The 23866-nt window shown below is 58.4% G+C and overlaps 1 protein-coding gene across 1 annotated transcript in view; it reads left to right on the forward strand.

Annotated features, from left to right (window-relative positions):
• KCNH6 (potassium voltage-gated channel subfamily H member 6) overlaps window positions 1–23866 on the forward strand; it is a 32313-nt gene extending 8447 nt beyond the window's left edge. Inside the window, exons 2-13 of the mRNA XM_019474288.1 lie at window positions 932–1087; window positions 8307–8518; window positions 13495–13923; window positions 14697–15096; window positions 15405–15604; window positions 17542–17794; window positions 18254–18447; window positions 19344–19443; window positions 19704–19991; window positions 20471–20651; window positions 21915–22113; window positions 22507–23866. Of these exons, the coding sequence (XP_019329833.1) occupies window positions 932–1087; window positions 8307–8518; window positions 13495–13923; window positions 14697–15096; window positions 15405–15604; window positions 17542–17794; window positions 18254–18447; window positions 19344–19443; window positions 19704–19991; window positions 20471–20651; window positions 21915–22113; window positions 22507–22794 (2900 nt within the window). The 3' untranslated portion in view covers window positions 22795–23866. The remainder of the gene's footprint in view (window positions 1–931; window positions 1088–8306; window positions 8519–13494; window positions 13924–14696; window positions 15097–15404; window positions 15605–17541; window positions 17795–18253; window positions 18448–19343; window positions 19444–19703; window positions 19992–20470; window positions 20652–21914; window positions 22114–22506) is intronic.

Raw genomic sequence — 23866 nt, forward strand, 5'->3', positions numbered from 1 at the left:
GCTTTGGCGGCGGCTGCGGCTCGGGGGCTCCCGCTACCACTGGTGCCAAAGCAACAGGAGACAGCTCAAGGAAGGGACCCACAGTGATTAGACCTTCGGGTAGGGTTTTTGAAGGATTTTTGGGGAATGAAGCTGGGGGGGGTGAGACCCCCCCCTGTATCCTCCACTTGCTGCTTTGGGAAAGGCCTGCAGGTATTTTTGCAAACTGGCGCCTGGCTGCCAGCACAAGCAGAGCCACAGGGTCGAGCTGGCATCCGAGGGGCAAATCCATATGGCCTCGTGCCCTGTGACCATGTTCGGGGTCCTCCCCGCATCCCCCCTCGCTCCCAGGACACTGAGCCAGTCCTTGTGCCCCCCCGTGCCTCAGTTTCCCCATGGCAGGAGGAGCCTGCTCCTGACCGCTCCATGCCAGTGCCTTTAGGGGATGTCCTTGGGGACCATCGCACCAACCCCACCACATCCTGCTGCCCAGGGTCAGGACGGGGCACGCGGTCGGGCTTACCCCCATTGCCCGCATCCAGGACAGGAGGCGGCTGAAATCAGTCCCCCAAAACTGCCTGGCGATTGCAGGGCAATTAGCTAACGGCGTGATTACAAGCAGCGTGCTTAATGAGGTTCAACCACTACCTGGGATTTCTGAGTTCTTAATTACCTACTTTTTAATTGCTGCTCTAAAGTACATTAATATAAATGACTGTCTGGGACAAAAAAAAAAGGCAAGATGCGATCTGTGTGAGCTAGGATGTTGCAGAAATACGGCCCTTTCCCAGGGCTCAGATCGGCTTCCAAATCCTCCAGTCCCCGCCGGCAGGGATTGCACCCATCAAAGTGCTTAAAAAAATACTTGTCTGCCAAAAGTGTTTTGTGCTGGGGGGGGCGGGTGGGCAGAGCCCCCTGCGCAGCCCCCCCTGAGCCTGTCTCTGCTCCGCAGCCTCGTGTTTCCGCTGCCTGGTGGACGTGGTGCCGGTGAAGAATGAGGACGGCGTCGTCATCATGTTCATCCTCAACTTCGAGGACCTGGCGCAGCTCATCGCCAAGAGCGCCAGCCGGAGCCTGCACCAGCGGCTGTCGCAGAGCTGGCGCGGAGGTGGGTGTCACCGGGGACGGTGGGGACAGCGGGAGGGCAACGCAGCATCCTCGAGGCTATCCCCATCCCATGGTTTTCTCGGGAGCTTGTGGGGGCTGAAGGATGCGCCCGTGGCAGGGCAGGATCCTGCGCCATGGGGCTGAGCCTCACAGAGGGCCCAGGAGCAGAGGTTTGTGTTTCTGCACAGCCGCAGCTCCGCCAGCTCAGGGTCTGATCCAGCCAAACACTAACTGGGTGAAAAGAGGGCTTTTGAGCCGGCTGTGCTCCCCGCACAGCCCCTTGCGTGCACGCTAGCCCACACACCCCTCCCGAACCCCCAGGGACCTGGGGACAGGGGTGGGGACCAACTCCCCCGCGTGGGATGGTGCATTTTTAAGGCGAGGGCGTCTCGGTGCGAGTGGAGCCGTGGGGCCCGTCTGCAGACCCCCTGCCTCTCTGCGTCCTTTCCATATTTAACGCTGGGAGGTTTTTCCGGTGGTGCCTCGGGCCCCTCCTGCGTACGTGCAGCACCACGTTGGCCGGGGCAGGAGGTGCTGGTATGGGACAGGACCCACATGTGTGGTCACCGGTAGGGCCAGGGGATATTTGGTGTCAATGACGGCAGGGCTGTGCTATGGGGACACCACCGCAGGCGAATGGCGTAAGGATGGTTGCGCTGGGATGGCTTTGGGCTGTTCCCCGCTGTCCCAGGCTCATCCCGGGGTTTTGTGGGGCTTTTGGAGGCAGTGGAAAATTCAAACTCCCTTTTTTGGGAAGGTTGGATCAAAGGGAGAGCCATGGTGAGGCTCTCAAGGGGATGTGGATACCCAAGGATGCAGATGTTAGACCTGACCTCAGGAAGGAGAGCTGTAGCTTCTAAATATCCTCCTGCTATATGCTCCTTGGTACCAGTCACCTATAGTTTAAGCAGGGAAATAATCTCACATACATCTTCATGCAAACACTCCCGGCGGGTGCGCGTCGCTATAGGGGGGATTTGGGCAGAGCTCAAAGTAAAGCTGTGGGAGCAGCCCGGGTCTGTCCCGCCACGGCATGTGGGGTGGCACAGCAGGACCGGGACCGGAGCCAGGGCCAGGGCCACATCGGGGACTGATGGGGACCCTTCACGCTGCCCATTGTATCGGTACGGTAATGTGGGTTTTAACACATTCACGGTCGGTGCGTATATACATCCCGGAGCCATTAAGGTGTTCGTGCGCGTGGCAGCGGGTACCAGCAGAGGTGCTGTGTGTGGTGACAGGTTTTACGTATCGTCAGGCCAGGCATACGCACACGGGACTTACGGACATATGCGTGTGAATGTATATGTATCCTGTGCATGTGTTCCTATGTCTATGAAGTGATGATATTTATATTTTGGTGTATTGCTGTAGTACCAGTTAGCATCTATGCATGGACTGCTGAGGAAATCCTAAATTCCAGCACCGGTGCTGCTTTGCAGCTCCCTCAGCCCTCAGTACATCTTGACATATGATGCATCCGTACCCCATCCCACCCCCGAGATGTACCTTTGACTGCGAAGGCACCCAAATAAAAAGGGTACTTATTGCTTTCCCCCGTGTTGGAGATTGCGCTGCGCATCCCGAGGAGCGTTGCTTGCGTTTCCCACCGTAGCACTGGGGAGCGCAGAAAGGCCAGAGCTGCCGGCGCCAGCCCAGATCGGTCTCTCGTGCACAGGTTTTCTGACTCAGTCTTTAATTACACGGCCACAGGCGGCTGCGTTGCCAGTCCCTGGCTCGCTGGTGCGCAGGGAAAGACGGCTGGTTTGCTTCTTCCAGCTGAAAAGCTGCTCTGGGCAGTGGGGATGGGGTGAGCAGAGGGAGCCCGCGCAGGTCCCCCCATCGGCAGGGGCATTTTTGGGGAGCTGGGCAGGTTGGGAGCCTGCCCGAGCGGCTCAGCGGTGTGTCGGGGCTAGGTGAGGGAGGCAAATCCTGCCAAAACCAAACAGCTCCTCAACATGCTGCTTTTGCATGAGCTTTGCAGAGCTCATGTCACGTCCCACGCGCCCCAGGATCCCTTCCCTGTGCCATCAAGAGGTATTGCCGCAAGCGGAGTGACAAAATGTAGGGAAAGGAAGCCACAGGAACACCTAATGCTAGATTTAGGCCACTTAATTTTTAATGTAGGGTGAAGCCGAGCTAATACAAACCTTGTCACCGCGTGGGGTTTCTCTGCCCAGCTCCTGCCTCAGGATCTCAGCTCACCAGCCCTGCCAAGGATTTGGCACTGGGGTTTGCCTGGGGAAGGTTTTGGTCCAGTTAGTGAGTACAACGTGTGCTGCTGGGGGTCGGATGAACCCCAGGGCTGACCCGGGCCCCGAGGCAGAGGGTGGGAGCCTGGCTGCTCACACTAACCCTATAGTAGCAGGTGGCCGTGGTCTCCTCCGCAGACCAGCACTAGAAGAGGATGAGTGACTTTGCACTGGGTGTCACGACCGGGGGCATTGGGTCCCGCTGTAGGCACTGCTGGTTCCTCTCCACGGCTGGCCCCTTTCCCTCCTGAACCCCTTTCACAGCTCCTTGCAGCCCCAGCTGCCCTTGCCTCGGCCCCAGGCTCTGGCAAGGTGGTCTCCTGGTCCCCCATGACGGCAGCAAGGGACCCCCCCCCTTTGGTCCAGCACCCCTGGTGTCACGACCGGGGGCATTGGGTCCCGCTGTAGGCACTGCTGGTTCCTCTCCACGGCTGGCCCCTTTCCCTCCTGAACCCCTTTCACAGCTCCTTGCAGCCCCAGCTGCCCTTGCCTCGGCCCCAGGCTCTGGCAAGGTGGTCTCCTGGTCCCCCATGACGGCAGCAAGGGACCCCCCCCCTTTGGTCCAGCACCCCTCAGCTAAAATGTGATGGCAGCAAAGGACCCCCCCCCTTTGGTCCAGCACCCCTCAGCTAAAATCCAGAACAACTCCAGGAAGAAAATTGCCAGAACTACTTTTTTTAATGCTTTGCTAACTTACCATCTCTTTTGCGTGTTTTTTTTCCCCCAAGTCCCACCAAAGAGTTTTAGAGGCTCGATTTCCTCCAGGTCCAAATCCCTTAAGTGGCTTTAACCTCTTTAACCGGCTTAGGGATGCTCTGCACCTTTCCCATCTTGTATCCGCAGTTGTAGGGGACTCTCCTCCCACCCAGCGGTGCTTTCTGCCAGGTCAGAGTTTGCCTTGAGCACACGGACATGTGATGGCACGGGAGTAGCAAGTGTGTTGGAAGAGGAAGGGCCACACGGCACGTACGTCCCCCAAAGCCACCCAAAATTCTCCGTAGCCTCTTCCCCTGCCACTGCCCCGACCCGTCTCGCTCCAGCTGTCACGTGCAGCTAGGTTACATCTGTCTCTCTTGTGTTTTGTTTTTCTTTTTAACAAGGTCAAGGTAGGAGGTTGAAGTTTAGTCTCCCGTCCGTGCGGCGACTCAAAATCCAGCGGAAATCTCTGCCCAGCAGTGAGTTTGATGGAGTAGCCATTGACTATGGAAAGGTAACCGTAGCCTTTGTCTGATATAAGCCCATGCCTCAGGCCAGGTCCCAGCGCTCTTCCTCCGCTCTCCCCATCCTGCTCCCTCTCAGCTGCTGTGGCTCGGGCCGTATCCGGAGGTAGGGGCTCCGGCGCTGGGTCAGTGCTGAGCACTGGCCCCGGCGAGGGCTGGTGGTGAGCGGCAGTGCTTTGGTGGCATGGGATAGAGCTAGGCGGTGCTGCTCCATGGGGTCAGCCCGGCGTGGCACGTGCCGTGGCTCGCAGGGGGAGTGGGAGATGTGCCAAGCCGGGGGGTACCGCTGCCAAAGCTGGGAGGAAGGTCTGGCTCCGTAGTGCAAGTTGTCCAGGATGGTGGAGCTCCAGGGAGTTGTCCCCACCCTGAGGAGGGGATGGGCTGGTGACTACAGGAGACTGGAGCAGGTCTGGTCTGAGCAGGGACTGGCAGGGACTTGCAGGCAAACCTCGAAAGGGCACATTTCCCCACGTTATCCTGGCAGGGGGCAGGTAGCGCAGGCAGCTCTGGCTTAGTCCTTCAGCAAAGACTGTGCTTTCCGTGATGGAGGGTGATGCTGTCATTGCTGACATGATGACACTGGAAAAATGTTGGTGGGACCTCTTTAGAGGTTGCTGTTCTTGGTGGCTTCTTGACTCTCAAAAGTGTTCAAGGTACCTCCGGGCAAAGACGTGTTGTTTTCTGAGATGCTGCAGCTTGAGGCGCAGGGCTGTGGGCAGGAGGCTTTTGCTCTGCTAACGCGTCCCCAGGTGCCAGGTTCTCGCTGTGCTGGGTGTATCCAGACAGCCTGGATAAAGCTGCTTCCCAAAATTACAGATATGATGAGGTGAAAGTTGCCTGTCTTCTCAGAGATTGTGCTTATGGCAAGTCGAAGACATCTGTAGTGTTATCAGATGCTCTGGGTATGTCGCTCCTACAGACACCAGCGCTGCTAAAGGCTCTGGGTACCCCCAAGTTGAAGCTGCGTGGTGCACTGCAATGTTTCAGGTGTACACGCATGGAATATGTGCATTGAGGACAACCTGATGACCTACCACTTTGGTGGGGCCTGGTCCAAGTCGGGGCAGCCCAGCAGACGCAGGGGCAGCCGGCAGCCAGCCCCTCCAGGCACCCCATCCTAAAACCTGCAATAAGGTCCTTAGGGATGGTGAGAAGTGCCACAGTGTGCCTTGGGCACGCACGCAAAATCCCAGTCCCTCCCGTGGGTATGACTGGTATGGGCACAGACCCATAGGTTTCTGCCACAGAAGGTGGTTGCTTTGTGCACCCCATTGCAGAAGCCGTTAAAGGCTGGAAACTCTTTAGGTCTCCAGGGAAAAAGGTTTAGCAATGGCCAAGGGGTGCTGTAGGAGAGGGAGGACCACATACGGCCCAATTTGCAAGCCCAGCAGCTCCTCCAGTGCTTCCTGGTGCAGAGCACATCGTCTCCCATAGACGCCAGCACAGGACCCCGGGCACCGACCCTCAGTGGTGGCCTGAGCTCTTGCAGCGGGTGAGGGAAGGGCAGGTCCAGTGGTGGGACGTAGGGACACCTCAGAAAAGTGCACGGCAAGGCAGGTACTCCAGGCAAGCCTATCCCTAGGGTCTCCTCTTCTCTTCTTGCTCTGGCCTGCTTCCCAGCTGCGCAGCATCGCCTTGCAAACCGCGCCGTGGCCGCCCAGCCTCCGGTAGGAGCTGGTAGGAGGTAGGAGCTGCCAAGTCCCCAGGGACTTGGTCGCCCCACCGCAAAGCAGGTCCTGGTCCCAGTTGGAGGTGACCTCAGGAACTATAGCGCTTCCCAGCCCTCTGCCCCCTCTTACCTCCCCCACCTCCCCCCCCCTCCCCCCCCCCCGCGCGGGCCCCCTCTACTCAAACACTCTCTCCTGGCTGTCTGAAAGCCTGGTGGTGACTCCCTGATTTTGAGGGACTTGAAGACATCGCCCAAGGAGAACTGTGTGCAGTCAGAGACCGAATCCCTCCTGGAAAAGGAGCGGAGGCCGAGCCTGGAGGCCGACCCCACCCTACAACACTCGTCCCCGAAACAAGAGCCTCCCTTGCTGGGCCCACGAGGGTCGTACTCTGCGTGGGGTTTCTTTCGGTCTCGCCCTGGGGGCAGCTTCCACAGCCTCCGCAGGGTCTCCTCCTTGGACAACTTTGAGGCTGCGAGGTCTGAGTTCCAGAGAAAATTCAGGGAAAGGAGGGCAAACTCAGGTAGGGGAAAAACCCCGGAGTTGTCGGTCCTACTGCGGGAGCCACGGTCCCGGGCAATGGCCCCGGCATGTCTTGGGGGGGAGGTCTCTTACCCTGCACTGCTTTTTCCCTCTGCTGGGCTCTTCTCCCCAAAACCCGCTGGTCTCCATGTGATTCCCTGCATAGGCAGGTCCTGCTCTTTGGGTAGAGCCATCCATGGTGTTGTGCGTGAGATGTGAGACTGCGTGAGGTTGCGTTTGGCTGCCCCACACGAGGGGCATCCCGATGCCGTCCCACCTCCCTGGGAGGGAGGGAAGGGGTCTGCAGGCATGTGCAATGTGAGCTGTGTCCATGTGTTGGACGTGGACAAGACACCGGGCAGGCCACTCCGAAGGGCTGGAGGAAACGTACCTCCACCATGGTGTTCACGTCCAGACCTCTTGTTCTCATGGAGCGAGATGATGACAAACAAGACGGAGGTCAGGCAGGAGAAGCCTCAGTAATTGGGGATGGAGAGAGATCAGTCTGCGGTGTCTGGCTTGAGAAAATGGGGTGGGGGATCATGATCCTCAAATAGTCACAGGTTACGGACCCTCAAGAGGGGGCACAACGTAGAGGGAGGGAAGGGGAATGAGCAGGGAGGAGAAGGGTGGCAGCAGGATGGCTGGTGCTAACCGGGCATCTTCACAATGTCTTCAGACACCTCCTGCCCGTGACACCTCTTGGGTCAATGTCAGTGCAAGGGATAGAAGGGGTAGAAAACTGAAAATATAACCCTGCCCTGCCTGTAGGAGATAGAGAGGTTGGGACACACTGGTTATGGTGCTTGGGGGATGTTCCTGAAGCCCTGGGTGTGGGTACATGCTCCCTTCCATGACTACACATTGCTACAAGCCTGACCATGAACAGACCGCTCTGGGGTCTCCTCCCTGGTCCTGCACTGGGGTGACCCAGAGAGGCAGGTCCCCAGGTCACCAGGGAAAACTGCCAGGATCCAGCCCCACTACAGCTCTCCTTCAAGAGAAAGCTCTGACCTCCCTACCTGGAGCCTGGGGGTGGAGGATACATCCGAATGGGGACATCATCCAGCTCCTGGCTCAGTTTGGTGGCCAAAAACCAAGGCAGCAGCTCAGGAGCTATGTTGGTCAGGCTGAAGCATGCAAGGGTGGAGGACACCCACCTACTCCTTCATCTGTTTTCATGCCAGTTTTGGCATTCCTCCTTGGTGGGTCTCTTTGGGGCTGGTCCCCAAACCTGCTACAGTCTTCAAGGGTAGCAAAGGATATTGGCTGCCTCTGTATTTTGGCAGTTGGTCTGAGCCCCCTGAAGGAGGTTTCATGGTGAAAAGATGGGTGATGTGTCTGAAAAGCAGCTCCCTCTCGGGCATCTCGGGTTGGGCATCCCACGTCTGAGCCACCCTGAAGAAGCCAAGCCTTTATGGCCAGGCAGACATTGGTACCTTCTGGTGGCACCTTGTGGTGGTCCCCAGCTCCTGGATGTCCTGCACTGAGGTCAGGGCTTTGCGGATTGGCTCCTGCTCACACTGCCCTTCTCAACGCTCCTCTCCATACTCTTTCAGAGGCTTCCCACGTCAAACCCAACCCCCCAAACTCCACCTCGGACTCAGACCTCATGAAGTACCGGACCATCAGCCAGATCCCCCAGTTCACGCTCAACTTCGTGGAGTTCAACCTGGAGAAGCACCGCTCAGGCTCCACCACGGAGATCGAGATAATTGCTCCCCACAAGGTGATGGAGCGCACCCAGAATGTCACCGAGAAGGTCACACAGGTACGTGGGTGCCGAGATGCCACCAAGGCAATGGTGGGGTGGTGGTGCTGCCGCCGGGGTACAGTCACAAGCATTCCTGTGGCTTTTGGAGGAGAAGAGCAGAGAGGGCAGTGATACCTGGAGTTTCCATCCTAGGAAATGCCAGTATCCCTGTGTTTGATTTTTATCTCTTCCTCTGAATGGTCGAAATGCTCTTTTTTCCCCCTAAATCAGTATTTCTGGTAATTTGTGGCCGGGGGAACACTGGCATGAACTGCTCATGGTGTGATGGTGGCCTTGAAGGGGACACACGCATGTGCATGTTTATGTGTACGTGTGGCTTCCTTCGTGGGGGAGGCTCTGGCCACTGTTTTCTGCGCCCCAACGCCAGGGATGGAGCCCCCGGGGCACCGCTGGCCCCGAGGCGCTCGGCCGGGGACCCCATGCCGGGAGCACGGGTGGCCACGCCAAGGGCCACAGGATCCCCTGGGAGACAGCAGGTGGGCACTGCACTGTCACCAACATGTGTGGCACTGCCCTGTCACTGCAGGGGACACTTGTGGCAGTGCACTGTCACTGAAAGGGACACGCATGGCACTGTACTGTCACCATGGGGGACACACGGATGTCAGTGTGTGTGAAAGGTGCTGCTGTATCCTGCAATCCCGAGTAGGGAGCTCTTACAAGTGGGGAAACTGAGGCACGGGAGAGCCACGATGTATGAAATACATCTAAGGGCACCTCCCAGCATTGCCAGCAGCAGCTGAGGGCCAATTTAATGAAAATGCAGCCATCTGACCCCAGAAAAGCCTCTGGGCTTGACAGTTTGCTCCATCAGAGCGGGATGGTCTGTGGGATTTTCCTCCTGTCTCGGTGCCAGCAAACCTTTACCCTCATGGCTTCCGTGCACAGCAGACGGGCTCCCCGCTCCCCATGGCACGGGGCAGTTTTTAGGCTTGTTATCCCCCTGGCTTGTCCTCCTCATCCCGAAGTCCGCTTAGTCCATCTGATCTGGGAGTGACCACAGCGACCCAGGATCAGCCCCTGAACACCCCAGCAGGACAGCAAGCAGCCTCCATGCCCCTGTCCCCATCACAAGGGACACCCACACACCGGGGACCGCTGCTGTGCGCTGGGGTGATGCTGGCACGGTGGCGCCGGCCACTCGATGTGGGGTCATCAGCCAGTTGAGGGGTGACAGGATCGGAGCTGAAGGGTGGTGGCTGCAGGGCCCCGCGGTGCAGCCGTGGGGCACCCACAAAGGTCAATCTTCCCTTCGCCTTAAATCTCCAGACGGGATGGGATGGGACGGGATGGGACGGGATGGACCTCTCCTCCCGGCCACATCTCCCCATGGCCTCAGGGGACCCAGGCGCCCTGCCCGTCCTCACCCCGACGTCCCCTGCACCTCCTGCCAAGTCACGGCTCCCTGCTCTTGGCCGCTAAATAATTCACGGGTGAGGCAGAGACAGCAGTGAGACGCCACTAACAGCGTCTAAAAATACTGGCTGGTGGGCAGGGAGAGGCAGACATAGGCTGGTCGGGGTGGTCCGGCCCCACAGCGAGCAGGCAGGGAGGGCAACTCACAAGTGCAATGAATGTGCCAGGCTCAGCCTGCCAGGGCTGCGGCTCCGGGGCACAGCTGGAGGCACATGGGGACACTGTGGGGTCGGTGCCACCAGGCTGGGGTCCTATCTTGCAGGTGGCACCTCTCCCAGTCCCCCTGAACTGCCCCGTGGGCAGCGGATGGTGGTGGAGCTGGGCAGGAGGGTGCTGGGGACAGCGATGGGAGGGCTGAGTTTGTGTCAGGATATGTGCTGGGAGGGACACTGGGTCAGTGCTTGCCTACAGCCAGCACCATGGGCCTGATCCTGCCCAGCCCCTTGTTCTTGAGGGTCTCCTGGTGACTCTGGCATGGCCCCCCTCCCCAGCTCAGTGTCCCCCTCTCCATCCCCATCCCCAGCACGGGGCAAGGGAGGAGGAAGGTGCATGGCCACCGGGCCCCGCGGGGCACGAGTGACGGCCTGGGTTAGCCAGGGCCGTGGGAGCCTCCCCCCTCCATCACCCACAGCCTGCACACACCCTGCTCCCTCCTCCCTCCCTCCTCCTCCTCCTCCTCCCTCCCGCAGCTGCCTCACTCCCTCCCTCATTGCCCAGCACCCAGCACCCTGCTGCCAGCACCCAGCACCCCACACCATGAGCCTGCGGCTGCAGCTGAAGCCACTAAAGGCAGGGGTAGGGGGGGGCCACCCAGACCACCCAAGGGTGCCACCTGGAGCCCTCCCCGTCCCTGAGGTGCAGAGAGGTACGAGGCTGCAGCTGCTCCCTGCTCTGTGTTGGTTTGGGTTGGGGGTTGTTTCTCTTCCCTCTTCCCCCCCCCACCCCCACCCCCAGCCCGGGGCAAGGGAGAAGGAAGGTGCATGGCCACCGGGCCCCGCGGGGCACGAGTGACGGCCTGGGTTAGCCAGGGCCGTGGGAGCCTCCCCCCTCCATCACCCACAGCCTGCACACACCCTGCTCCCTCCTCCCTCCCTCCTCCTCCTCCTCCTCCCTCCCGCAGCTGCCTCACTCCCTCCCTCATTGCCCAGCACCCAGCACCCTGCTGCCAGCACCCAGCACCCCACACCATGAGCCTGCGGCTGCAGCTGAAGCCACTAAGTGCAGGGGTAGGGGGAAGAGGGAAGGGGCACCCAGCGGGATCGCCACAGGGGGCACCCGGCACTGCCACCCGCAGAGACTCCCAGGGCCACCCAGACCACCCAAGGGTGCCACCTGGAGCCCTCCCCGTCCCTGAGGTGCAGAGAGGTACGAGGCTGCAGCTGCTCCCTGCTCTGTGTTGGTTTGGGTGCTCTTTTGGGGGTTGTTTCTCTTCCCTTTTCTGCCTCAAATCTTTGGGGTTGTGGTTTTCTATTAATTCCTGCCTGGAAAACAATGGGGCTTGACCTGCTCTTGCTTCTGCCACAAGAGCTGGGTGCCAAGAGCAGGGATGAGGGGCAGGGCAGGTGTCCCAGCATGGGGAGCAGCATTTGGGGGCCCGAATTCAGGACTGGCCCCACAGAGCTGCCTCCGGCCAGGCAGGACGGGGGGATTCAGCTGCTGAGGGTGGGAGCGTTGCTGGTTTTCCCAGACACAAGGTGTAGGAGCCTGTCTCAGGTCTGCTGGGCACGTCTTAGCTTTGGGACCAAGCGTCTTACCGGCATCGCCTTGTCCCCTTCCCCGCCGTCCCCGCGGGAGCCGGTCCCCAAGCCCAGCTGGTGCCTCATTCCCCTCCGCAATGATTGCATTTGGGTCACTTTTTCCAATCCCTCCCCTCTCTGTCCGCCAGTGACGTCGGCAGCTCCCGCTGCCCCATTGGCGCTCTCATCCCCACGGGGGCCACAGCATCGATCGGGTTTGATTAATCCACGCCGTGCTCCCAAATGCCCTTCGCAGCTTCATGTCTCCCACCCGCCCGGCCGAGTGCATGTGTGCCTGCGTGGGCAATGCCGCAGCCCCAGTGCTGTGCCTGCCGTGCCGGTCACTGCCTGGGCGCAGGGTTGGGGGCCCCCAAGGTGGACACCCAGACTTCGAGGGTCAGCTGCCGCCTGGGGCGCCGGGCAAGCTGCAGGCAGGTAGGAGCCGGGGACACCCCCAGGGCGTGGGATCCACTGAATGTCCCGGGGCTGCGGGATGTGGGAGCGGCTGCTCATGGTGGGATGGGGCTGCGGGGCTGGATCCACTCTGGGTTGCAGCACCAGGAGCCCCTGGGAAGCCCTTGAACCCTTGAACAAGACGGGTGTCAGTGCAGGAAGAATCAGGCCCTTCTCCCAGATCTGTTGCCAGAATCGTGGTGGTGCCCATCACCGTGGCCTCGGGGCACGTGGAGCCTCCTCTCTCCTCTCCTTTGCAGCCCTGCAAAAAGCACCCTTTTAGCTGGGGGCTCGGTGTGCGGAGAGGGCACTGAGGTGCCCCTCGCCCTCCTCCGCAGGAGGCACTGATGGCCAGCACCGCGGGGACACCCAGGGGACAATGGAGCAGCAGGGGCAGGCAGGGAGGCTCCGGCTGCCCCCAGCTCCAAATAAGCCCCTTCACACCACCGTCTCTCAGCATCCAAAGCAGGACAGCCCCAGCCTTCCTGGTCGCCAGCACCTTGCATTGTGTCCCCAGGGTGGCTTCAGAGCTCACCAGGAGCCGGCGTTGATCCTGGAGGGGGGAGCTGGGATGTGTGGGGACTCACTGGTGCCGTGGGAGCCTGTCCCCATGAGGGCAGACAGACCTAGGGACACATGACAATATGGGAGGGTGCCTGCGCATATGAGATGGCCACATTGGTGGCTGCAGGTCACCCCTTCCCTGGGGCTGCTCAGATGGGAAATGGGCGTATGAGATGGCGTTTGTACATTGGTGGCCACAGGTCACCCCCTCCCTGGGGCTGCTCAGATGGGAAATGGGCATTGCCTGAGGCCAGGCTTTGCTGTGGGTGGCCCAAGCTGTCCCCTCTGCTTGGAGGACATCTGTGCCAGAAGGACAGGGGAAGGTCCCCGCTGGGGCCAAGAAAGGCACCGTGCAAGGCTTGCGGGATGCCTAACGTGCCATCACCTTTGGGGCCAGGCCATGCTACAGCCATGGGACTAGACCTCCAGGCTTGTTGTGCCAGAGACACCCAGCAGCTCCTGGGCTGGTGGCACACAGCTGAGGGCACAAGGAGGCATAGCAGGAGGCATTTTCCTCCCTGCCAGCGTGGTAGGGTCCGAAAGGCATAAAGCAGGTAAACACTTGCCCCAAGGGTGCACTGGCCATTAGAGATGGATGAGGAGCCGGGCAGACCTTGATGTCAGCCATAGTGGGCAACTCACCTTGTGGCCTCCTGGACAAACACACATGAAGGCGACAAAGGTGAAAAGGATGTAGGAAACCCACTGCATGCTCCTCACTGCCCCACCAGCACATGGGAACCCCTTGCCTGGCTTCTGGCCTTATCCAACCTCTCTCCCGTCCTCACACCCATCTCCTGGCAGGTGCTGTCCCTGGGTGCTGACGTCCTTCCCGAGTACAAGCTGCAGGCACCACGCATCCACCGATGGACCATCCTGCACTACAGTCCCTTCAAGGCTGTGTGGGACTGGCTCATCCTTCTGCTGGTCATCTACACAGCTGTCTTCACCCCCTACTCGGCTGCCTTCCTGCTCAATGAGGAGCAGGTGGAGGAGAAGCACTGGGACTGCAGCTATTCCTGTGACCCACTCAACATCATTGACCTCATTGTGGACATCATGTTCATCGTGGACATTGTCATCAACTTCCGTACCACCTACGTCAACATCAACGACGAGGTGGTGAGCCACCCTGGCAAGATTGCCATCCACTATTTCAAGGGATGGTTCCTCATCGACATGGTCGCCGCCATCCCCTTTGACCTGCTCATCTTCCGCTCTGGCTCTGATGAGGTACAGGCAGGGCCTGGAGGTCCATCAGGAAAGGAGGGGACTCATGAATGGATGGGGAGAGATGTATGGGAGAGAAAGAGAGGGATATGGAAGGCTTGATATAAGCAGTGGATGGTTAGATCTGCAAGGAGGGGGGTGGTTAGTCAGAGGGACGGGCAAGGATGTCATTACAGGTTTTTATTAAGCAGCTGGGACCTGGGATTTTATTTAGTAGGGTCAGACAGCCACACAGACCCTACTGTAAGTGCTAAGATAGTGTCTAACTGGACCCACTCCCCTTGCTGGGGCTGACCCCACAGAGCAGGCTGGGAGCTCAGTTTAGGGACTGGCCTCACATGCCAGCGAGGCCGAATTTGGGGTCGCATTGCCAGCCAGACTCAAAATGTTGGCAATGGGATGGCCCCTGTGGTTACTGCGCTACCCGGAGGTCCCACCTCGGCTGAGAGCCTGTGGGATGGGGTGAAAGGCAGCTGTTTTGGGAGCAACAGTTGGCAAGGTGAGGACCCATCAGGAAACATGGGGTTGGCCTTGGCTCTTCTCACTTGCTCACCTGTAATCCCAGGGCTTGTTCCCTTTATGGTCAGCGGAGGGAAACTGCCCTTTCTGTGGCATGATTCATCTAACCTATTTCAGATGTCACCTCCAGGACAAGGTGATTCATGCTCTAGAAGTGCATTTTTATCCTTCAAAGGGAGCACGGCTAGGCTGGAGACATGCCTTTGGCCAGATTTATCTTCTGCTTGTCCCTGAGGTTTCTCACCTCTCCCTTGCAGACCACCACCCTCATTGGCCTCCTGAAGACCGCCCGGTTGCTGCGCCTGGTCCGCGTGGCCCGCAAGCTGGACCGCTACTCCGAGTATGGAGCAGCCGTGCTCTTCCTGCTCATGTGCACCTTTGCCCTCATCGCCCACTGGCTGGCCTGCATCTGGTATGCCATCGGCAATGTGGAGAGGCCCTACATGGAGCACAAGATCGGCTGGCTGGACAACCTGGGTGACCAGATCGGCAAGCGCTACAACGACAGCGACCTCTCCTCTGGCCCGTCCATCAAGGATAAATACGTCACTGCCCTCTACTTCACCTTCAGCAGCCTCACCAGCGTGGGGTTTGGCAACGTCTCACCCAACACCAACTCCGAGAAGATCTTCTCCATCTGTGTCATGCTTATTGGCTGTGAGTGCTTGCCCGTGTCCTGCTGTCCCCATCCCTGCCTTGGAGGTTGGAGGGGCTGCTCTGGGGAGAAACAAGGAGAGACCTGCCAGGCTGTAGCATGTGGGGTTTTAAGAGAGCATCTCTCCCTCTGCCTGTGCCTCTTCTGCACAGACAAACGGATGGGGAGATAGATAGAAATATGGATTTCAGAAACCCACTGGTTTCAAGTCCATGGTAGATACGGGCTCTGGAAACCTGCTGGTTCCAGGTCTGAGGTAGTTGGACATGTATCTCCCCACGTCCTGCTGAGTCCTGCCCTCTCGTTGCAGCTCTGATGTACGCCAGCATCTTCGGCAACGTCTCCGCCATCATCCAGCGCCTGTACTCAGGCACAGCCCGCTACCACACACAGATGCTGCGGGTTAAGGAGTTCATCCGCTTCCATCAGATCCCCAACCCCCTGCGCCAGCGCCTGGAGGAGTATTTCCAGCATGCCTGGTCCTACACCAACGGCATCGACATGAATGCGGTGAGTACAGGGCAGGGAAGCCCCATGTCTTCACCGCACCTTGTCCTGAACGACCCGGAGTCCAGCTCTGGGTCCACCCAAACACTTCCATCCTTTCGACCAGGGTGGAGAGGAGGCAGGAAAAGACTCGGGAGGCTGGAGACAGAGTCTGTCTGCCCATCTGCCTCCTGCGTCCCCCCTTCTCCTTCTCCCCCTCTGTCTGTCCATCCCTCCACATCTACCCAGAGGTCTTCTGAGGCCATGACGGCATTTCTTGGCTGGAGAGCGGGTTTGGTGCCGGCATGCTGGTGAGGAGCTCAGAGCACCTGTCGGCACCGAGCACTTTCAGGTCGGTGTCTGTTGGTGTCACAGAGACGCGGAGCTGGTATCGATCCAGCTCCTCTCCACACCGCTGGTTGCTAAGCAAAGTGCATCCCGCTCTCGGCAGCAGGGAAAGGAGGGCATTTAAATAAACCTCGATCCATTTTAATTAGAGCCCAGAGAGGCGGCTGTTTGTTAGCAAAGGGGGGATCAATGGCGGAGCCGCGCTGGAGAGGCGCCGTGTCTCTGAGCCCGGCAGGGATGCTTGTGCCAACGGCGCTGGGGCACCACGGGGGTGAGGAGGGGGCTCAGCCAAGGAGTCCCAGGCTGTGGCCGGGGTGGCAGGACTCGGCTGACGGCCGCAGGGTCCAGTGCACAAACATACTGGCTCAGCCGGCTGCAAGGCAGAGAGAGGAATGAGAAAGGACAAGGCAAGGAGAGAGATGGGACCTGGTACTCCCCGTCTCTCGGCCCTGGGCAGGCCGTTAGCCTGCTCATTCCCAGCTCATGCTCCCTTTTTTCCTAAGACTTGATCCTTCTCCGTCCCTGGGCACTATCAGGACATGGATTTGCATGAATTCAACCTTTCCATCTTCAGCTGCTGCTGCCTCGTTAAACAACTGGGCAGCATTTGGGGGTTTGCTACTGGGAGAGCTTTGGGTTAATCCTCTCCCATGGAGGAGACACCCTGGGCTGGACATTGGTGGCAGGTGACATAACTAGAAGCAAAGCCATGGCACCCTACCAAGCACAGGTTCTCCTGGCTTAGTGCAAACCCAGGTCACAAATCCCCTGCGACGAACTGAGCTGGCGGCTTGGACATGCCGCCATTCACACCGATTCCTGCTGGATGCTGCTGAGACACAATATGATCTAATCAATCATCCCATGGCCCGATCAATTCATCCGCCCCTGATTTCCCAGTAGGGAAACTAAGGCACTGCCGCCAGCCTGTGAGATCGTGACGGAGCCGGGAATGAGCCGCACTCACTGGGCCCAGCCTGGTTGTCCCAGATTTGGCCACCAGCGGGATGTGAGAAGAGAGCAAGGGGGACCCCACGGCCATACGCTGCTCTCCAAAAAAAAACCAAACCCAGGTTGATTTTACCCTCACACCATGAGCCATCGGTGGCAGCAGCTTTCTCCATATTGTGAGTTTTACCTTGATTTCACCTTCAGATTTAGTTTTTGTTCAACGCGAGGTATTTGCCACGGGTATATTTAGCTGTTGCTGCACACAACTGGCCCGTGCTGCTTCTTGGCATTCAGGCAGGTGCTGTTTAATTAGGACAGCACCTCATTACCAGTTTGTGCTCTCATTCAGCCAAGATTAGTGGGCGGAAAGATGAAAAGGGGGATATGCCACCAGTGGGTATAAATAGATTGATCTGGTTATTATTATTTACTGCTCAGGAGCACTCTCATCCCCAGCCGCCTGCAGTACAAGCCAGGGACAGGCAGGCAGGCATCCACCAAGGGAAGATCAGAAGATGTCCCCAGCTTTGGCTTTCTGGGCTCAGGGTCTCCCCATTTGGCCTCGCTGTGTCACACTGCATGTCACCCAGCCTGCCTGGGCTGCCATGGCGGTCCTTCCCAGAGACCATGGCATGATGGCATCTCTCCCTCACCCTCCACAGGTGCTGAAGGGCTTCCCTGACTGCCTGCAGGCAGACATCTGCCTCCACCTCAACCGCACACTGCTCCAGAACTGCAAGGCTTTCCGAGGAGCCAGCAAAGGCTGCCTACGCGCCCTGGCCATGAAGTTCAAGACGACTCATGCGCCGCCCGGAGACACCCTGGTGCACTATGGAGATGTCCTCACCACACTCTACTTCATCTCCAGGGGCTCCATTGAGATCCTCCGGGAAGACATTGTGGTGGCCATCTTAGGTGGAAAAGTCCTTCCTTCTACGAGGGCGAGGGGCAATGGGCAAGGGGCGAAGGGTGATGGGTGAAGGGTGATTAGGTGATGAGCAGTGCACAAAGGGTGGCAGGTGAGAGGTGAGGGACTTCTCCATGTCCTGGAGAAGGGAAGGCTGTTCCTCAACATCTGGCCGGTGACTGCACCAGTGGACAGGGGCTGGAGGATCCCCTGTAAATGCCAGGGAGAGGGCACAAAGGAGTGAGGAGAGCAGGGTATGGCTCAGCAGTTCCCAGCCATCACTGATGACCCACTGCCCTGGCTCAGTCTCCCCATCAGTGATGGCTTGCATGGTGTAATCCCCAGCGTCCACAATCAGGGTTGGGGTTGCTGGGCATCCCCTTGTCCAAAGTGAGGTCTGACGGTCCAGTACATCTGGAACTGGGATGGGTCCCCACCTCCCCCTAACGAGCTGTCTGTTGGCACAGGGAAGAACGACATCTTTGGGGAGCCCATCAGCCTCTATGCCCGCCCAGGGAAGTCCAATGCTGACGTGAGGGCCCTGACCTACTGTGACTTGCACAAGATCCAGCGGGAGGACCTGCTGGAGGTCTTGGACATGTACCCAGCCTTCTCTGACAACTTCTGGAGCAACTTAGAGATCACCTTTAACCTGCGAGATGTGAGTGCCAGGGCTGACCCAGGGAGGGATGTGGTCAATGCCTTAAATTTGGCAAGTGGGAGGGCTGAAGCAAGGATGTCAACAGGTGCTCCTCACTCAGTTTGGTGGTGGATTGGCCAACAGCCACTTTTCCCAAGGCACTCTCCATGGGGTTATGGTTTCCCCCACAGCCCAGCAAGCACATGCATACTGCACGTTCCTGAGCTCTTCGGAAAAGTTGGCCCCACAAGCCGTGTCGGTAGTACCCTGCTCTGCAGCACCTGTAAATCATCTCCAGGACTGCTCCAGCCTGGGCAAGTGGGTCACACACGTTTTGAGGCTGCTGAAGTGAGAAATATTCCCAAGCTTCATTGAGTTGGGTACCAGCTTCCTCTGAAAATTCCTTTTTAAATAATCAGGTTTGCAATCCATTAAAGGCTTGGAGCATTTTTGTCATTGCTGTTTGAGTCTTAAACTTTATGACTGGACTTTGTCCTTTCCTGATATTTTTTTCAGAGACACTTGCCTGGTAAGATAGAAAAGAAAGTCAAATTCCCTCTGTGTCCTGTCCCACTCCAGGACATCCTGCCCCACCTCAGGCTGCTCCTTCCCTCCCCATGGCCCTGACACCCTCAACTCAGTCTCAGAGCACCAAGGCCAGCCTCTAGGATCCCTCGAGCTATGCCACCAGTCCAGGAGTCACTGGGTGGGACAGGGCAGTGATGGAGAGGCAGAGCTGGAGACCAGCCCTAGGAGGATGCTGAATGGGCTGTAGCCCCCAAGGCACCCAGGGCCATGGCACCCATGGATGGGACGTGGCACCTATGGATGGGACATGGCATCCATGGATGGGCCTTGGTGCCCATAGATGGGACATGGCACCCTTGCCCTGGTGACCAGCCCCTCTCATCCCTCAGGCAGACAGCATTCCCCGCTCACCACTCAGCGAGGAGTATGACTGCACCTACCGGCGGGCACGCCGACGCAAGCATTCCCTTTGCCAGCCCAACAAGCCTGGTGAGTCCCACAGCGTCGGTAGAGCCCGGCTTGCGGGGCTGCGGAGCGGGATCATCATTTAATTACTGCCCTAAAGCAGAGGCGGCCATCAGTGCCTCTGTCCCTGCAGACCAGCCTGTATGTCCCCACTCTGGGGACACCCACGCTGCCTTTCCCTCCCTCTCCTTAGGATGTCCCAGCCCTACAGGCGCCCTAGAGGTGATGGGGGCTGATTTTGCCATGTCGTACTCCCCAGATTAACCTGTTGTGCTGCCCCACAGACCCAGACGCGGGCATCTCTGATGCAGAGCAGTATCACACCTACTCAGAGCTCACCAACCCGCAGGACCCGCTGAGTAAGGACCAGTGGGACGACCTGGGCAGCAGCACCACTCCCTGCTCCCAGACCAGTGATGACGAGGCCAAGACTGGCAGCCCTACGAAAGCTGAGCCCTTCCCCACATCCAAAAAGGATGACTTTGCTTTGCCCGCGCTCAGCCTTGTCACCACCAACGCCAGCGGCACAGAGGTCAGCAAGCAGGCAGCGGAGAGCAGCCAGTCCTACGCAGGTACCCACAGCTGCAGCCAAAGCTGGCAGGAGGGTGGCGAGAGATGCTCAGGCATGGTGGCCTTGATTTGGGGCAGAGCGGAGCAACTCACGCGAATTTGAGGGGAGCCATGCTTGTGGCCAAGGGTCTTTGCTGCCTTTTGTCCTCAGTAGTATCTGCTCTGTCCCTCCCGTGCCCTGCAGTTTCTCCTAGCACCCAGGGACCCCTTTGGGGCTGCCCCAAGGGGCCAAATGCTATGTGCCTTCTATAGGCGCGTTGGGTGCCAGTGTGATGGACTGTCCATGAGCACCTTGGGTGCCAGGGTGATGGATCCCCATAAGCACCTCAGGTGCTAGGGTGATGGACTCTCCCTGAGCACCGTATATGTCAGGGTGATGGCTCTCCATGAACATGTTGGGTGATGGACTCTGGAGCATCTCCATGAGAGTGGGGCTGGGGGATGCAAGACAGAAGGGCTGAGATGTCTCCTCTCCTTCCAGACACCCCCCTGGACATCCCCAATATGTTCACCTTCTGGGAGGACCGAAGGCCGAACCACCACCCGGAGCCTTTGCAACACATGTCCTTGGTACACAGCTCACGGGACATCCCCCTGCACAGCGACTACAGACCAGGGCAGATCGAGTCCAGGCTGGAGCTCCTGCAGGCCCAGCTCAGCAGGTGGGCAGGTGCCCGGGGCACAGGGTTGGAGAGCACACAGGGGGGCTCTGGGCCATCACCTTCTCCTGCTCTCCAGGGGTGGCTGCAGTGGGTTCTGCGTGCAGCAGATGCCACGTCCTGACCCCCTGGGACGCTGCATTCCTTGGGGAGGTGGTGGAAGCACTTTGCAAATGCAGCGGCTTCTCAAACTGCAAGTCCTGGCCCTGGCTGCAGCCCAGCACCTTGTCTGCCGCTGTCCCACCACACCTGGGATCTGCCGCTTTGCCGCTGCCTCCAAACTCGATGCAACCGCAGACATGAAACCACCCACAGGTTCATGGCCTGAGCCCTTTGCAGGCCTCTTCTTCCTGTTGCAAAGAGCTGCAAACATCCTCTTGCTCGAGCAAATGAGCCTCATGCACGTTGTTGCCCTCTAAATAAGAAAAAAGACATGATTTCTGAATGAGAAGGAAGAGCCCACACCAGAGACACAGGTTTAAAGGCCCCAGGCAGCACCCACATGAGCGGCTGGCTCTCCCACCCACGGCTGCTGCCCATGTTAAGCTCACTTCACCACAGTGCCCACACACATATTTTAGTGTCTCACCAACGTGCCATCCCCGGCAGCAGGGGACAGATCTCCTACCCACTCCGTAAACATTGCCAGGACCGTTGCCTGCGAGGGGTCTGTGCCCACTCCTGCCAGAGCTGCTCGTTTCAGTCAAGGACAAGGCAAAAGGAAGGGACTTATTCTACTTTTCCATTTCCTTCTGTTCCTCAGTTAAAAATGGTTGGCACCAAACCTGCCTTGCTCCCATCTGTTAGCACAGGCAGCTGGCCTGGAGAATTGATCCAGATTACAACTAACCATTGCAATTTTTGCCCCCTCTGGCATAGTTTTAGCTTTGTTCAGTTCCCCGCTCCAGATCCCAGTTTGGCTCCACAAAAAATTGGGCAGGGGATGATTGAGTGTGGCAGGAGAGAGGCGGCAGGATTGATCTCTCTGTGGCAGTGCTGGTGTGAAGCTCTCTGAAAGCCTCACCAAGCAGCACCAGGCAAAGCATCATCACCCTCGGGCAGCTGTATCGCCGCCTCCTCCCCAGCGCCTCCCCTGCCCAGCCGCGGGTGCACTGCACAATGCCGGGCTGCTCTGTCCCCAGGCTGGAGTCCAGGATGTCGTCAGACAAATCCTCCAGCTCCTGCAGCCTGCAGCCAGCCGCGGGTCTGGCTCTCATGGGATGCAGTGGGATGCACTGCACTAATGCCGGGCTGCTCTGTCCCCAGGCTGGAGTCCAGGATGTCGTCAGACATTAATATAATCCTCCAGCTCCTGCAGCGCCAGCTGTCCCAAGTGCCGCCCGCATACAGCCCCATCTCGCCGTCCTCCCACAACCTGGCGATGTACGGCATCCTCCCGCGGAGCCTGGAGCCGCTCACCCCCTGCACACCCCTGGAGGACGAGGAGACGATGACCCCGGAGCAGGTAAGGCCATCCCTCCTGGCTCAGCACCGGCCGAGCTTCCTTCTGCCCCAGGCAGATGGGTCCTGGAGGGCCAGAGGTTTCCTCCAGCCTCCCTGCAGGCAAAGCACGGCCAAGTGTTCGTGGGTCCAGGCAAAGCCCAGGGGTCTTGAAATGGGAGTAGATCTACCTAGAGATGCTTCTGCCCAGTGTATCGCTGATTTTGGAGCACAGCCTGCCATCTCCAGCACTACCAGGTTGCCCCATCTGTAGGGAGGGGAGTGGGTTCCTCTGCTCTGAGGCTTCCTCAGGCAAAAAATAACATTTTGGGGCTTAGGGCCTGATGGGGTGAGGAGAGAGCGTGGCTACTTTGTTTTGCTTTTGCCATAACCCACCTGGTTCCTCCTTTCCCACCAGAGCCCAAGCTACACGGAGGTAGAAAAGTTCCACTTGAAATCCAGGGACTCCTTGTCAAGTGGGATGCACCTCGCTGTGGCATCTGATGAAACCATGACGGTCTACTCTGAGCAGGAGCACCATTCCCCACCTCTCCCGAACCCAGAGCCTCCCCACCAAAGGGCAGCAAATACCCAGGGACTCTTCTGGGGCTCTCGTTTCCCTTCCCTCCCTGAGCACTTGGAGGCATCTTCCGAGCACCAGGACATTCAGAGACACCTCTCCGACCCAGTGCTTCCTGGAAGTTAGAGGTGTGGGGGCTGCGAAGCAAGTCAAGAGGAACCTCAACTGCGAGCTCGGACAGTTGATGTTGATTTTGACTGCAAGGGTAAGACAGAGGACAATGCCATTGGCTCAGGGGTATAATTTATAGCTGTCTTCTGCCACCGTGAAAGGAAGCGTAGAGTGGCTGGCTTCCAAGGTCAACGTTTTCCAGCAGTTCCCATAGAGTAGATTTCATTTGCCCATTATAGTGAACCCAGAGCAGTTCTTTCTTACGGCCACCAACAAGCTGGCTAGGCCAAACGGTACCCACCGCCTCTTCCTTGCCAAGGCTTCCTCTCGAGAACAGCGCAAGCCAAGTGAGCCACAGCAACCGGAGGACAGCAAATCCACAGCCCTTAGCTGTGAGGCCACTTTGCTGTCAGCTCTTTGGAGCAGGGACCATTGCATTGGTACTGGGCTTAGTCCAGCGGAGCCTGTGGGCATTACAGAAAGGGTAGTCACCAGAGGAGGAGGAGGAGATCTCCACAGTGTGGCACTGGGGGGAGCTGCAGGTGGGAAGCCCAGGACAAGGACCGAGGACAGAAGCTATCCTTGTCCTACTTGACTGCCACTGAGAAACTAAGGGCCAACAGCTCCTGCCACTTCAGCATGCTTCAGCACGAGTCCTAGGGCACTGACTTCTCCAGCAAGGCTGATCGCGCCTTGCAAACCCCAACACACATGCCACAACTCCCCAGATAAACCTAACTGGTCACCGGCCTGGGCATAAAGCACAAAACTCAAAAGCACAATCCTGGAAAGCCGAAAAGCCCCAGACACCTCATCTCCAGCCCTTCCTCCCAGCTTCTCTCTTTTGATAAAGGTTTGATAGATGCTTCCTCCTCCCCAGCCCTTTCCCCGGCAAACTCCCACAGCATCCCCCGTAGGAGAAGCCCACTTAGCACTGCCGCCTTGCCATTCGGTTAGATGCTGTGACAGTCCTAGGCCGCCTGCTCAAGTAATGTATCGAGCTCCCTTTGAGAGTAGTAAAACTGTGAGCATCTCTTTCTCTGGAGTTTTAGTGTACACTTTGCTAATAAAGATGTTTTTGGCACCT

The sequence above is a fragment of the Aptenodytes forsteri genome, unplaced genomic scaffold, assembly GCF_000699145.1.
Source record: "Aptenodytes forsteri isolate BGI_AS27 unplaced genomic scaffold, ASM69914v1 Scaffold249, whole genome shotgun sequence".
NCBI classification, from domain to species: Eukaryota; Metazoa; Chordata; class Aves; order Sphenisciformes; family Spheniscidae; genus Aptenodytes; species Aptenodytes forsteri.